Here is a 16,774-nt window from a genome sequence, read left to right on the forward strand (position 1 = left end):
ACACAGTCCTGCTTTGTGAGCAAGCTAACAGAGTCTTCCGGTTAACAATTATTACTTATATAATAGGCCTTCATGAAAAAGATTCCTGCTGGAACCTACTACAACTGTGACATTTGTTTAATTTTCGGTTTTTAAGCGATTATCGAAACTCCCCCAAATAACCGTTTCATGGCGGCTATTTTTTCTTGTTCTAACTTAAAAATCGCCACTATCTGTATTTCAGATTAAATAAACGTTTTAAAATAAGTTCAAACATAAAAGACTTATCCAGGTAGGTAGAAGAGTAACTTATCTTGTCTTTGGTAACATTTATGTGTCATATATTTGTTTTTGAATACTTTTTCGTTTTATTGTCTATACTGCAAAATACACATTGAAGTCTTAAAATTAAAAAAAAAAGTAAATAAATAAATAAGTTAATAATGGTCAGGGTGTAAAAAGATATCTGTATCCTAATTAATCCCTGACAACGTCGGATCTTTCTGCAAGTGTTATTTATAAAAGGAAAAATAACCTTTTTTTGTTTTCAAGTCAAAGAAAACCCCAACCAAAAATGAAAACTTATTTTTTAAAACCTGTTGTTTGTTATTATGACTAATATATATATATATATATATATATATATATATATATATATATATATATATATATATATATATATATATATATATATATATATATATATATAAATTTTACCGAGATTAATTGTTTATTATGAAATATTCTGTTTCGTATATTTTATCAGAATATTTTGATTTTTACAAATTTTGGCTAAACTTATTTTAAAATTTTATTTTTTTTTTACTTGCACTATTTTTCTTCAAGCGATTGATGTTAATTATGTATTCCTGCGCCATGTCTGAACTATATTGAAATAACCCTCGTTTGACCCTTCTCTGACGTAGAAGAAAAATCTTTCAGTTTGAAGTAATCGCACGTGTTACGCACAAAGCTTTCTTTTAAAATGGCACGGTGAGTTGTTATTGTATATATATTTTTTAAATACATATGTAATATATTTACTTTTATATTATTTCAGTCAGAATTTAGAAGAAAGATAAATATTTTATTCTTAATCAATTGTTTATCTTAATAGACACCTGTTTTTTTTTTTTCTGGTAGACAGCGAGTCGAGTAAAATTGTTTAGTTTGTTTACCTTGAAATACATTATTTATTGACAGAAAATAAATGTATTTAATTCTTTTTCTTCGAAATATATGACCAGACTTAAATTTAATTTAGTCATTTCTTTTATAAAAACACTTTATAAACGTAACGTATCTGCATCCCTTGGACGTGTAAGAAATGCCTTCTTTGCATTTTTTTCTTTTTTTTTTTTTTTTTTTTTTTGTGGCGGGAATGTTCCATTATTTATATATATAAAATATATACATTACTTAAAAGCTTTTAATATAAAAAAAAAAAAAAAAAAAAAAAAAATGTACTCTTTGTATGTTTGTTTATTTTTTTTAAATAAACAAAAGGGAAAACCTAGCCACAGGTGTCTTATATATATATATATATATATATATATATAACCGAACCTGTAAAAAGATTTAATCTTTGCAATTTTTTTTTTTTCTTTTCTAAAAAAAAATTCGTGCTGTTTATCTTCCACGTTTCATAAACATCCAACTCCATAAAACCTAATCTTTATTAAATATATCGTGCCCAAGTGTCCGGAAAGTAGATATGAAAATATTTATTCCAAAATTAAAATAACTTAAAAAAACTCCTTGGATTTTCTGTTCGTTCTGTGATTATTTTTAGTGTTCATCCCCGCTGACGACCTTGTCTTCCTTATGGAAAAAAGTTTTCCTTACCACAAATTATCCCACTTTCAGCTCCTTGGATACATCTCGTGTTCGCTTTAAAAAAACAAAAACTAAACTTATGTGTGTGTGTGTTTCTCACTGTTTTAGTTGTTTATATCGGCTAATATATACACGATGATAAACAAAATTCAGTTCTAATGTACTATACGGCCTTGTTTGCTTGTCGCCTCCCATGGCGGGAAGATAAAGAAACAATGTTAAAATACACAAGTGTCAATATCTTTTTCGGATGATAAAGCCTGTCAGGGCAGACCCTCTAGAACTGCACAGGAGGACTATCTCAAGCTGACAGATACCTCCCTAACACAGCGTGCTCAAGATGCTCGGTCTGATTTTTGTATGAAATAACCACTCCGGATGAGTGACCACTGGATGTACCCTCCCCCATTAGACGACCCGTGATTATATAATATATATATATATATATATATATATATATATAATTTTTTTTTTTTTTTTTTTTGTCATTTATTACGTAAAAAGAATCCACGATGTTTTCAACATTGTAACGTCATCCAGTCATGCATGCACTGCACTGAGAAAAATATAAAAGCAACATCCAGTTTTTATTTTTTTTATATACCGTATACAAGCCTGAGGGCAACGTGAAGATAAGGGTTAATAATGGGACAATATCATAGTTATATAAATTTGGTAAATTAATTAAAATTTAAGGTACTTAAGGGGACAGACTTTCAAGTTAAATTGGTCTCTTTAAATTAATTTATTAAATTGTTTGGTGAAATCTCTCCCCATTTTCAGAATTGGTTTCTAAATAACGTGGGCAATTTTGCAATATAGACAACAAAAACGAAAAAAAAAAAAAGTGGGTAAAACTACAAATGTATAACAAATGTTACTGATATCGTGGTTGGTGACATTTATAGGATGGGTTTCTACCAGTATTTTATTCTTCGATTTGAGCGATTATCGAAACTCCCTTAAATAATCGTCTGTCTACCATTTTGTTGTTTTAAGACTACATTTTTTTTTTTTTTTTTTTTTTTTTCAAACTAAATAAACGCTTTAGCACGTAGGTAGAAGAGTAACTTATCTTGCCTTTGATAACAATTGTTTGTTATATATTTTGACGAATTTTTATTGCAAAAGGTCCAGTAACATTATTCCTGTCCGTATTTTATATAAGTAACGCAACATATTATATAAGGAAAATTAAAACGAATTTTTAATCTTTAAGTAATATGTAAACGGACAAGAAGCACCTGATAAAAAAGTTTGTTTTTTAGCCTTCCTCCTCTATTTAATTTTTGTTTTTTATAAGTTTACATAGGCTCGCGCATTTCTCGCCTCAATCGGATAGTTTTAATGGAGATTATGTAAACGGCAAAAATGAAAAGGATCATGTCATAGGTGGGTGATGACAAAAATAAAAAAATACACATGTCAAATATTATTGGTGTATTTTTGCTCTTCAAGCAAAATTTGGTGCTTGTGCACTTTTGCCACCGCGCTATTATTTAGTTTAAGGTTAAATTCAAGCTTCACGATATATTTATTAAATTGTTAGCAGGAAGCACAGAATATTTTAAAAAAAAAAAAAAAAAACGCCCTCCCCATGTTAAGAATGGCTTTCAAAATAACGTTATTTCAGCACGGTGGCAAAAGTGCACAAGTACCCCAAATTTTACTGTCTTCAGCAAAAATACACGTTAACAAAAAAACAAACGTCAAGTATTATTTTCCTTTCGTCGTAAATTCGAAACTCCTTAAGTGGATAGAAATTCATGGCGATAAGTTTAATATAGACTAAAAGAAAGTATATGTATTCCTGTTCCGAAACCAAAGATTATTTCTATGAACCAGTTGAACCACTTATCTATAAAAGAACCTTTATACAATTTAATTTCCAGGAATTCGAGTTTCCTTCGGCCACGGATACCATTTTGTTTTAAATTCGTTAGGGAGGAGGCGATTTTTTAGGTCATAAATCTGAAAATTTCGAGTTCGAATGAAATTTTATAGGAAAAAATGTTTAAAAGATAAATGGTTCTTTCTCTCCACAGCGGAAAACTTTCCCCTCGTCTCTTGTTTGCACCAATTTTAGGTTATCCCCCAAGTTTCGCGTGTTTTTTTTTTTATACTTCCGGTTTTTGTTAATCGTTCTGCTTTACGAAAATGCCCTGGAAAAGTCCTATCTGATTAATGTTTATCAGTTTTAAAAATAAGCAAACAAATCTGATTTTAAGAATACAAAAATATTTAAAACTGGGAAACCTTAATGAGAAACTTTTTCCGGACATTCGTTGTGAGAAGCAGAAACCGAAAGTGTAAAAAAGAAAAAAAAAAAATAATAATGCACGGAACTTGGGGATTACCCTATTTTATTTAAAGTTAACCACAGAACAATAGTTTGATTTCTTCAAATTCTAGTAAAATCAGGCGTTCTTTATTAATCGTCTGGATATCCTGTTCACAGAAAACCTTATTTTAAATTTTTTAACCTAAATTTAACGATAGCGTTTCAAAACTTAAGTTTAACAACCCCCGCCTGTATTTTTTTTCTTCGTCTTTTAATTTTTCTGGAGATAATTATCAATTGGACAATAATCTACCAGATTATCTTTAAAAAAAAAAAAAAAAAAATTCAACAATTCGAGACTTTTAAAATGTGTCCTGCTTCTAATACAACATTCTGGTAAGTCGATGCCCCATATTGAAACAAGTCGACGTTTGGAGGCCAAACTGCTTTTAAAAAAGGCCAATCTGGCAACCATGTTCACAACGTTGTTTAAAAAGAAAAAATAATTAAAGTATATTTATTTCCCACAAATTTTCATACATTTCTTATAAGTTTTGGTGATGCAGAAGAATAAGCGACTCGCACTCGGTCCGCAACATACAGTGTAAGAAGAAAAAATCGGTACTTGTACATTTTTGGTACCGTGCTAAGCACGGTACCAAAAATGCACAAGTACCGATTTTTTCACGGTCCGTGCTTAAATAACGTTATTTTCATAGCCTTTCTTAACCTGAAAAGAGGGGTGGTTTGTCATTATTCTGTGCTTTCACCTAACAGTTTAATATAAATTTAACCTGAAAAAAAAAAGTATTTAAAAATAGCGCGGTACTAAAAATGCATAAGCACTAAAAAATCACTTTTTTGCATAAAATAACAAATTCTTATTGTTTTAGTATTATAAAACTGTCAAAGTGCGCTAAAGTACCAAATAAAGACTTGCCTTTAAAATTTTTTTTTTTTTTTTTTATATATAAATTGGTGTCTGTAGAGGAGAGGACCTCATAACCATATTACCATTTTTAATTTGATATTTTAGTTAAAATTTTAAGGGTGGCATGCAAATATATACTTGGTATTACCACTTGGGATTAGTGTTAAAAGAATTTCTCTATGTAGATGTGTATATACTATCAGTACTTCTCGTTAGATTTAATAAAACTAAATTTTGTTTGCACTTTTAATAATTTTAAAACTTTTTTTCTCATAAAAAAAATTAGCAAAAATGGAAACTATGAAAATCTGAAATTGAAAATTTTTCTCTATTTTCCGTTAAGCTGAATATATGCCAACCAGTTTTATTGCTTACTAAGCAGTTCAGCCCGGCTTTGTTCGGCCCTATGTACTGTTCATAACTTTCCGTACGTGTGTGAATACACTTTATGTAACATTTCAAATGTTGAGACCAAAATTTGTCCGAGTAATTTCGTAGAGACTACAGAGGTCAATTTAAAAAAAAATTTGACCCCCCCCCTCCCTTAACATTTATTATTTTGGTCTCAAATCAAAATACAAAGTTTTACCCATGTCCAAGTTACTTGCATCTAAAATTTTAAGTATTTGGACCCAAAATTGACGGAGGAATTTGGTAAAATCTACAAAGGTCAACGCTTTCATCTTTAACCTTTTGCCAGCCAAATTTTTCACCCCCAAAACTGATTAAAATGCTTGCCGCATCTGATTACCCGTTATGTATAAATTTTAAATGTAAATTTTTTTAAACAGAATTGGTTGAGTAGTTTGCTAGACACCGCAAAGGTTAAATCTTTGAACTTTAAACTCCTTGGCAGCTCAAATTTTCGACCCAAACCGATTAAAAAGCTTGCCCTATCTCTGAATACCCTTTAAGTAAAATTTCAGATGTTAGACCAGAAATTAGCTGAGTAATTTGGTAGACTGCAGAGGTAAAAATTTTTTAACTTTGACCACTTAACATTTATTGTTTTGGGCTCAAATTAAATTAAAATGTTTGACACATGTTCAAGTAACCTACATCTAAAATTTTAAGTGTTTATAGACCAAAAATTGGCAGAGTTTTACAGTCTGTAAAGGTCAACTCTGGAAACTTTGACCTCTTGACAGCCAAATTTTCGCCCAAAAACTGATTGAAAAGCTTGCATGTCTGAATACCCTGTATGTAAAATTTCAAATGTTTAGACCCAAAATTGACTGAGTAATTTGGTAGAGTGCAGATCCATTTTTTTAAACTTTGAATCCTTAACATTTATTGTTTTGGGCTCAAATCAAATTATAAAGTTAGATCCATGTCCAAAGACCCAAAATTGGTGGAGGAGTTTGGTAGAGTTTTCAAAGGTCAAATTGTTGAAGTTTGACCCCTTAACAGCCAAATTTCTGTCCGAAAACCGATTGAAGATTTTCCCAAATCTCAATACCCCATAAGTCAAATCTCGAGTCTGTAGATCGAAAATTGACCGTTATCTGGTAGGGGCGTGCGCGCGCGTACACACACACACATTTTCACTTTTATAGATGTGTAGATAGATTTTGCGAATTCAGTCGGATGTAATGTTCACTTTCAGACTAAAATGCACTGAGTCGGTGGGAGGGAGGCATTTTAAGAACTCTAATCTTTTTCTGGATTAGATAAGAACCATAGTCTCGGATCAGCAAGTAGGCCAATATAAAGATGGTTTGCTAATTGTGACAAATACAGTGAAGGAGGATTCTGTCCATCTGAAGTTGGGAATAGGTTTGTATTAGTATGCACATATTCAAAAAAAGTTGTCAAAAAACAAATATATAACAAATATATAACAAATAAATGATATCAAAGGCAAGATAAGTTACTTTTCTACCTAACTGGATAATTTTTTAGTGTTTTTATTTAATGTAACATGTTTATTCAGCTCGAAAAACCGTTTACCAATGTATTGGAAAATTTAAAATGGCATTGGACTTTCTATTGAACACAGTAAGTTTGGAAAAATGAGTTAAAAATAAAAAACTACATAAAATACTGTTAAAAACCCACCAAATATGTCAGCCCATGTCATGGTAACATATATTGAGCAAGTTTCTAACAGTATTTTGTGTAGTTTTTTATTTTTAACTCATTTTCTCAAACTTACAGTGTTCAGCAGAGAATCTGGTGCCATTTTAAATTTTCCAATACATCGGTAAACACTGTTTTTCGAACTGTTACATTAAATAAAAACGCTAAATATTATCCAGTTAGGTAGAAAAGTAACTTATCTTGCCTTTGATAACATTTATTTATATATTTGTTGACAACTTTTTCGAATCTGTGTATAGTAATATAAACCCTTGGGAACATATACACCATACACTGGACAAAGCAGGGGAGAGGAGGGCAGTAGCCTTAGATATATCTAACGCTTTTGACAGGGCATGGCATGATGGTCTTCTCAGGAAAATCAGATCATATTGTATCACTGGATGAATACTTAACATAATTAAATCCTTAAATAAGAGAAGAATCTAGGTTGTCCTCCATGGTCATACATCTACATTGATATAAATGCAGGTGGGGGGGGGGTCGATCCTTGGACCTGTATTATTTTCATATTCATAAATGACCTCCCTGATAAAATTGTCTCGGAGATGGGTATATTTGCTGATGACACCACTCTATAACAGGTACAAAGGGGAAAATGAAAGAACATATAGTCAAGGCAATTACGGAAACCATAGACCTCCAGTCTGTAGTGGAATAGGGACAAAAATGAATGGTAACATTCAGTGCTTCCAAGACTAAGATTTTTTTCTTTTAATAATTACAAGAAACCTCAACCACCGATAACTATGGCTAATGATATTACCTGAAAGTATTCAAACTCCTCGGCTTAATGTTCACAGGGAACATGTTGGAACAGATACATCGAAGGCATTGCCGCAGAGGTAGGTGGTCACTCTCTACCGTGCCAGGAAGTTACTTACACCTGAAAGTATCTGGTACTTCTACAAGGCCACCATTCGCCCATGTATGGAGTAATGTCGTCACATCTGGGCAGGTACATCTGTTACTAGTCTCTCCCTTCTATACAGGGTTTAAGAGTTGATAACTTAATTGGTCCTGAACTGTCAGCTAGGCTTCAACCTCTGTCTCATCGACAAAATGTTGTATCCCTCTGCCTGTTTTACAAGTATTTTAATGGTAGATGCTCTGCGCCTTTGTACCCCCTTCAATGTAAATACCCCTCCCTTCTACAAGCAGCAAAATCCCACCCCTACACAGATCCCCAGATGCAAGAAAGCCTTCTACTCTTATAGTTTCTTCCCCCAAAACTACCATACTTTGGAAATCCTTTCCAGGTTCCTGTTTTCCTGACTGTACTGACTTGCAAAATTCAAGTGTAATGTAAACAAACATCTTGCTGCTCAACTCCCTATATAGTATCTATGCAATTGTCTTAGATGGTAGCTCCCTACACCAAAGTGGCACTGTGCCTTGTTTGGGTTGAAAATGCAATAAAAAAAAAAAATTTTTTTTTAAAATGGCGTATGCTTTCATGTGAATGGATCATTTGCTTTGACTCAAGTTCACTGTTCAATCATTTGACATGGGATTTTTTTAACGTTGGTTTTGTAACTTTATTTTTTTTTAATTTTTTTTTTTTTTATTTTTTTTTTGTACAATAATCAATGCAAATGATTCTGTTGTGAGACTGGCGTCCATATAATTATAACTTAATGCATAATAATAGTGCCTAACTCAATTTTAAGATTAGTTTTGTATTAATTCATAGCTGAACATTTTTTTTATATACTGGGAACTAGCAGTGCATCTAGCGTTGCCTGGTCATAAAATATGCTTAATGATATTTTAATTTATACACTTTTAATATTTATTTTTGTCCCAATACTCTATTGCTATTTATTATATTGTACCTAATATAAAGCGGTGATTTTAAAAGGAAAAAAAATGATTTGGATGTTATCAGTTAAAATCGAAACAAAAACATTTAATGCTTCAGCCTTTGTCACTACTGTTTTAGCTATAGTCAGATGGATAAGAAATAGTTTAAAAAAAAAAAAAAAAAGCTTTAATATATATACTGTGTATGCATACAAGAACACTATTAAGTTGAATTATGCCTGCCAAGTTTCAATTTGACCCCTTAGTATCTATTTTTATCACCTGAACAGTTCGTAAAAATGTTATTTGATGTGTCGCTCTGTGACCTTGTGTCTGAGAAGATGCAATTTGAAAATTTGCAATTTGACTGGGATAGCTTCCGTACATTTATATCTGATCTACCTCTGCATTCCATGTTTAAAAAGGATGTGTCCTCTATAGTATTAGACCTAACTGAATGGTTAATTGTAGGTATTGACCATTTCATACCCTCTAAAAAATTTCAGCAAAAACCTAACAGCCAGCCATGGTTCTCTCCAGAATGTGCTGCTGCCATTGCGCACAGAAATCACTTTTTCCACTGCTTCAAACGTAATAGATGTATGGAAACTAAAGCCGTTTTCAGGACTGCCAGCAACCATTGTAAGAAAGTAATAAGGAACGCAAGAGAGTTGTATGCTCAATCTGTTAAGTCCAAAGTAGCTGAGCAGCGGCTTGGTTCCCACCAGTTTTGGCAAATAGCAAACAGAATCCTGAACAGAAGAGTGTGCTCCATCCCAACTATTATCAATGGATCTGAGGTAATCTCGTCAGCATCAGACAAAGCCAAACTCTTTGTCAAGAACTTTGCAGCTAATTCTACCCTTTGCGACCAAGACCGCCAACCCCCAATATTTCCTCTTGTATCAGAAAACACGCTATGTGATATACGTATATCTGTACGTGATGTTGCCAAGCTAATCAAAAACCTTGATTCCAGTAAAGCAACTGGCCCTGATGGTATTCCAATTATAGTACTCAAAAAACTTCAACCTGAACTAGCGCCCATACTTACAAAACTGTTTAAACGTTGTCTTAAGGAGAATAGTTTCCCATCTCCCTGGAAAATCTCATCAGTATGCCCTGTATTTAAGAATTCAGGTGATCGCTCATCCCCCTCTCAGTACAGGCCAATAAGTCTCCTGTGCGTCATGAGTAAGTTGCTAGAATCTGTATTAAATACAGAAGTAATCAAACATCTCAACAAAAATAACCTTCTTAGTGACACTCAATATGGTTTCCGTTCTGCTAGATCTACAGCAGATGTCCTTACAGTTATATCGCATAGGATTAGCAAATCTCTCGACGGTGGCAATCTTTCTAGGGCAATTGCTCTTGACATATCTAAAGCCTTTGATAGGGTATGGCATAAAGGTTTACTTCATAAGATCGCTAGCTATGGTATAGCTGGAAAAGTCTTCTCAATTATTAAATCATTTCTTTCTGATAGATTCATAAGAGTAGTAGTTGAGGGGCAAAAATCAGAAGCTCACAATATTAATGCCGGTGTCCCTCAGGGATCCATCCTGGGCCCAACTCTTTTCCTGATCTACATTAATGATCTTCCAAATCATATCCTTACATCATTTGTAGACATTTATGCTGACGACACTACCATTTATGGTACCACATCTAAGACAGTAAACGAGCAAGTTCTCTCCAATTCTCTCTCCTCTGATCTTGAGCACGTAGTACAATGGGGAAAGGAGTGGCTGGTTACTTTTAATGCATCTAAAACCAAGCTTCTCTCTTTACATCATCAACATTCTAATCCACATTTGTCATCAATTGAAATGAATGGCTCTCGTCTTCAGGAGGCCTCAAGTTTTGACAAGCTTCTGGGCTTGACCATTACTCCTGATCTTAAATGGAACACGTATATCAAATCTGTTGCCAAGGCCGCTGGAAAAATGGTGGGATCTTTCTATCGATCCAGTAGATATCTCACTGCTGATGCTATTCTCTATCTATATAAGAGCCAGGTACGTCCAAGGATGGAATACTGTTGCCACATCTGGGCAGGAGCTGCTAGAAAGAACTTGTCCTGCCTTGATAGAGTTCAAAATAGACTTCGTAGCCTCGTAGGAGATGTCCTTTTCTCCTCCTTGCAACCTCTATCTCACAGAAGAGATGTTGCGAGTTTGTCTCTGATGTATCGTTATTTTCATGGAAAGTGTTCAACTGAGCTTCAATCTATGGTCCCCCCTCGCCAAACTTTCACAAGAAACACTCGTCTAGCTGTAAACACTATCAATAATTTCCCCCACTCTTTATCTGTGCCTAAACCTAAACGTAGATTCCATGAACAAAGCTTCTTTCTTAGAACTGCACGCCTGTGGAATTGTCTTCCGTTTTCCTGCTTTCCGGCTGACTACAATATGGTTTTGTTCAAGTCTAAAGTAAATAAGTTCTTGATGAGCCGTTCCATATAAGTTATTAAATTTACCAAATTCTCATTACTAATGATTACTATATTGACCAACTTCTACTGTACACTCTTTAACCCTTATCCTTGAGTGGCCTCTGGGCCTTGATAATGTGGTGATGCCTTTGTGTAAAAAAAAAAAAAAAAAAAAATATGAAGACAATGACACTCACAGTGAGTTTTATAAATTTGATTATTACTTACCACTCGAGAGTTAATGAAAATCTAGTAGACTGAGACGCCATGATTGGTAATGGCATAAATTGAGTAAGCTTTGATTTAGAGCAGCTCAAAAAGAACTTGTTTACATTAGATTTGAAAGCGACCATATGATGAACAGTTTTAGGAAAAACTTTGCTCATAGAATTTTCATTTAGTTATTTTGCTAATACAAAGTAGAAATTTGTTTACATTATGCTATAACGTGTGGATCTCCCCTTATCCTAAATAGAACAATATGGCACCAGTTTTGCCTCCTTAAGAAATATTTAATATAAAGATATGATGATACTAAATCCCATGTCTAGAATACTTATTCTAATTTTAATCACAATCTTCTGATTTTTTTTTTCTAGATTTCTAAAATTTAAAACTAAAGGTTTTTAAGAAATTAAGGTTTAGGGAATTTTGCTTAATTCCTATTTAACGACTGTGGATCAAATTTAATGCAAATTTGATTAAAATTTTCCAATCAACATTATTGCCACTATTATGCTTTTTAAATCCATTTTAAAACTTAAAAAAAAAAAAAAAAAAACCCCTGAAATATTGTGTTCATATTTCAGAAATGAGAAATATCCGAATTTTCACTAGTAGCTTCTACTCTTTATATAAAACTATAGCCCACATTTGGACTCTTCTTAAACCTAGCAGCTATGGTCCAAATTGCATACTAATTGATTAATTAGTTAAAGAGAAAAACTAGCATGCTTCCCAGCTTTACCTGGTTGTAAAATTCGGTTAATTATATTTTGATTTATGTAGATTTCGTATTTATGATTATTAATTATATTGTACCTGATATATAATAATTTCAAAAATTAAGACTTTAATGCCATCAGCTAGAATCGAAACTAAAATATTTAACTCTCCAGTGGTATTTGCTACCATCTGACCTAAGAATGCATGCATATGAAAACTTGACAAATTAATGCACTTAAACTTATCATTCGAACCATGTTTGAATATATAATTAAGTGACAGTTTTAGTCATTTAGAACTGCATTAAAGCTTCACTACTCGCTCATTTTTTGACCAAATTTCAAATAATTATTACAGTTTAAAGATCCCATTCTCAGCTATATTGTGAAAAAAAAATCTTCAATTTTCGTTCAGTAAAACAAGTTATGATTAATTTATTGGTGTTCAAAATCGTAAAAAAAACATAAGGAAGTGAGCGACATTTTTTATGACTGGTTTCTGTAGCAACCATGTCGCTTCAGTGACTTGTTACTAATTCACTGCTCTTGCGAAAAGAGAAGTAATAAGTGAAACAATGAAACCAGACGAGTGCTGTACTGCTGTACATCGTTTTACATTTATGTTATGTTTATTGGGGTAAAAAAAATAAGACTGAAATTAAACAAAGAACAAGTGAATTTATTGGACGCCTGTAAAAATTATGAATTACAATAGAAAAATGCGAGCAATGAAAAGTAATATGGTTAAGCTTAAACATGGAAAAGAAAAGGACAAGATATTCTAGTAAAAAATATATTTATAACTTAAAATATTGCAGCATTAATAATTTGTTTTTAAAATTCAATTTATAACATAATCAATTCTTAATGCTGCAATATTTTAAGTTATAAATTTATATTTTTTACTAGAATATCTTGTCCATGTTTAAGCTTGACCATATTACTTTTCATGCTCATTTTTTATTGTAATAAATGTATGCGTAAGTATGACCAGAATAAACGCAGAATTTTCACACACACAAGTCAAAACTTGTAAAATAAAATTGATTCATTGTCATTTTTACAGTATTCTCAAGAAAGATTCTAAATTTTTTGTTAATTATTTTTTTTTACATTCTGTAAAAGTGGTGAATTTTCCAAAAATTCCTCAAAAAGCTAAAAATAGGAAAATTGGAACTGCATATTTTGACATAAACTATGAAAACCACGCAACTTTTAAAATTCTCTCAAATTAAATAATTGATAAATTTAATTTCTTTTATTTAAAAAAAAAAAGGGGGGGGAGGTGAACTATATATAAACTGAAATATGAGAATATACCAAAAATAATTCTCACATCTCCTTAACACAATCTAATCAGAATTTTTTTTTTTTTTTTTTTTTTTTTGAGGCATATTTGTCTTAGATTTTTTACACATTAAAATATATTAGAATGATGAAATAAAATATTTATAATAAACTTATGAATGAACAGACAAGCTTTACTGTTAATAATTTTAAAAATAAATTTTTTAAAAAATCTATACCGTTTTTGAATACTAAATAAAATTTATATTTAGATAACGTGAATAATTTTTTCTATGGACGGCCAATGACAATAATCTGTTCACACATCGCTGATAAGAATTGTAGGGTTACTCGTTTCTTGTCAGAACAAAAATGTTTCTAAGTCAAGAAATTGAAACGATTATAATTTAAGAGTTAATTAAATTTTTTTTTGTGCACATATTTTACAATCTGATAAAAATGTGACTTTTAGTCCATACAAAAATTTTGTATGGATATAAGTTTCTGATAAAGTTAATTTAGTTAAAATTGAGAAAAAAAAAAGCTTAGTTCTAGGAATGTTTTATTTCCTAGAATAAAGAGGAATTTAATAAAAATAATTTAATTATTCGGTCTGCAAATTACGATATTGAAAATTCACATTAAAGGAAATTCTCTCAATTAACAGGTTCCGTATCAAACCGGGAGTTAATTGTTTAGGGGTTGTCTGCTTAAAATGAGTTTTTTCTGGGTATCCTATCTATGTACGTCTTTTTTATATTTCAAGCCAAAGGTAAGACTTTTACTGTTATATTTCATTTGAATAATGATTGAACAAAAGCTTTAAAAAGATATGTTTGTACCAAGTTCTTTTTTTTTTTTCTTTCTTTTTTCCCCTATATTTTTAATGTTTCATAAGGCCTGTTCTTAATGTGATCCCCTGTTAATTTCTCATTTTTGTATGTTCTGATTATTTATTTTATCATGTTCAAATCAAATTTTATCCTTTTTCAGTGTAAAATGTTTACATGCAATTTAAACCCTGATCCTTCCTCTTCAATATAAAATAAAAATTACGACACCTAACATCAATGCTTCTTGTTTTCTACTTCCTTTTGTAAAACTTAATCATGTTCTGCAAAATCCAAAACAACCCACCTTCCCCCTTTTCCTTTCTTTTTCTATCTCCCCCACTTTCTGACTGGTTTCCCAACTTAAATGTACCAAACGTTAATGTAACACTTTTCCCTCTCCCATTGCAAAACTCATGTTCTGTGCAGAACAAAAATGATAAAATCTACTATAAAACAACCAAATCAAACACTACAAACTAGCAATTAAAGATATCTTGAAGAATAAAAACCTACAAAATAACTGGATGCAACATGAATACTATTTCCAAAATAACTGGATTTGGCATTAACCCAAAAACGGTTGATATGCTGTAAAACATAACCAAAAAACAATGAATTCATTTTACTAGTTTTTACTTGTATTTTTGTTATGGTGTCAAAAATTTATGTCATACCTAATATTTGTGCATGTGTAGAGGATATACATTAAGTTGACTTATACCTGCCAAGTTCCAATTTTTAGATATTGATCCCTTAGCAGCTAATTTCTCCTGCTAAAAACCAAATCTAATTTGTTCCACAGGTTCAAATATTAAGTTTCAAGTCTGTAGACCAAATATTGACAGTAATTTGGTTGACTGTTCTACATAAGTTCACTTTATAATATATAAGATGGGTAATTTTAATCTATTATTTAAAGGAATGTTTGAAAATATAAACCTTATCAGATTTTGTGTTGACTTGAGCAAGTTACCTTATTTAAAAAATATTTAATTTTCAAATGCTGATAGTTATACAAACTACTCGTTATTCAATTGTTATACTCTTCTAAATATAAGATTTGGATCAAATTCGCTTGGTGCCAGTGTTAAAAGAAAAATCTATTTCTTGTATTGGAGGAATCATAAAAATATTGTCTGGTTGCTCCTAGATAAAAGATAATTTGTAGAAGAAAAGTTTTAAAAGAAATTTGACTTTTTATTTTTTACTTGTTGGGAGGATCCATATCTATCAAATGGAAATGTTGCAAATTCCTGTGATATTGAGCTAAATCCTGTGTTAATGAGAGTACAATATTATGGGGGGGGGGGGGCTACGTCCATAAAAGGACTTATTTGATTTATTACTTTGGTTATAGAAAGTAAAAATGATTGAAATGGTAATATGGTCTTCATGGTTTAAAGCAGGGTAACATTTCTGGGAAATGCTTAGTATCCAAAAATTGTACTTTTTAAAATGGAAAATCTATATTAAATAGTTTGAATTGTCATCAATAGCTTTGTTCCTACAAAATCTGTTTTGATTTTTTTTTCTCTAAAAATTTCATGTCTAGTAAAGAATTTCATATATGAATAGCATCTAGATAGCAGCAGTAGGAGAGGCCTGAACACATTTAAAATGCTTAGAATAAGAATAAAAAAACAAACGTCAACCAGGATAACTTAAATTTTTAGTTTAGATTGAAAATCTAAAACTGTCTGTTTTAATGTCATTGTATCTGCTTTTCTATAATTCTTTCTCAGGATCCTTACCAATGTCGGGTATCCCTGCTCATTATTAAACAATGGAAAATGGCTGACCTCGGTTTACATTGTGACTCTACAAGGAAATAACTTTTGGCTTTAAAGTTTACATGCAAAAAGTATTATGGTTGATTTGTGCTTCTGAATGAAAGTGTAAAAAAAACAAAACAAAACTCTTGCATCCCTGTCATATCAAAGAACAAAATTTTCATCAAAGTTCAGGATGAGATTTGTCTTATTGAGATCAAATGACAGCAGTTTTTAATAATTTTCTTTCATATGACACGAGACTGTCGCAGCTGCAATAGATCTTTTTTAGCATCTGTAATGTTATACCTTCAATTAACCTCAATTGTATAGGACTTTTTTTGAGACTGTTTAGTTATAAAAACCTGTTAAAATATTAACTACCTAATACTACTTAATAAGTTAAAGACCTAGTATAGAGAGACAACTAATTTTTAAATCTAATTTTGCCTTTATCCTGTTGAATATTGTGCATTGTTTTTTTTTGTTTTTTTTTCTGTTGCAAAGAATGGTATTAACAGTGCATGACAACAACCGATATGAATTGCTTAAAAATCTCGTATATTTGTCA

General features: G+C 31.4%; 1 protein-coding gene across 4 annotated transcripts in view; it reads left to right on the forward strand.

The window, feature by feature from the left end:
- Positions 1 to 832: 832 nt before the first annotated feature.
- LOC145295848 (ATP-dependent RNA helicase DDX4-like) overlaps positions 833 to 16,774 on the forward strand; it is an 80,579-nt gene continuing 64,637 nt past the window's right edge. For 2 of the 4 annotated variants that reach the window (XM_080141565.1, XM_080141567.1), the window contains exon 1: positions 833 to 972. In XM_080141565.1, the coding sequence (XP_079997691.1) occupies positions 965 to 972 (8 nt within the window). In that variant the 5' untranslated portion in view covers positions 833 to 964. Of the gene's footprint in view, positions 973 to 4,254; positions 4,493 to 16,774 lie in introns of those variants that run through there. The other 2 variants (XM_080141564.1, XM_080141566.1) reach the window with 2 other exon arrangements.

The sequence above is a fragment of the Euprymna scolopes genome, chromosome 16, assembly GCF_053919585.1.
Source record: "Euprymna scolopes isolate OS-2025 chromosome 16, ASM5391958v1, whole genome shotgun sequence".
In the NCBI taxonomy this organism is placed as follows: domain Eukaryota; kingdom Metazoa; phylum Mollusca; class Cephalopoda; order Sepiida; family Sepiolidae; genus Euprymna; species Euprymna scolopes.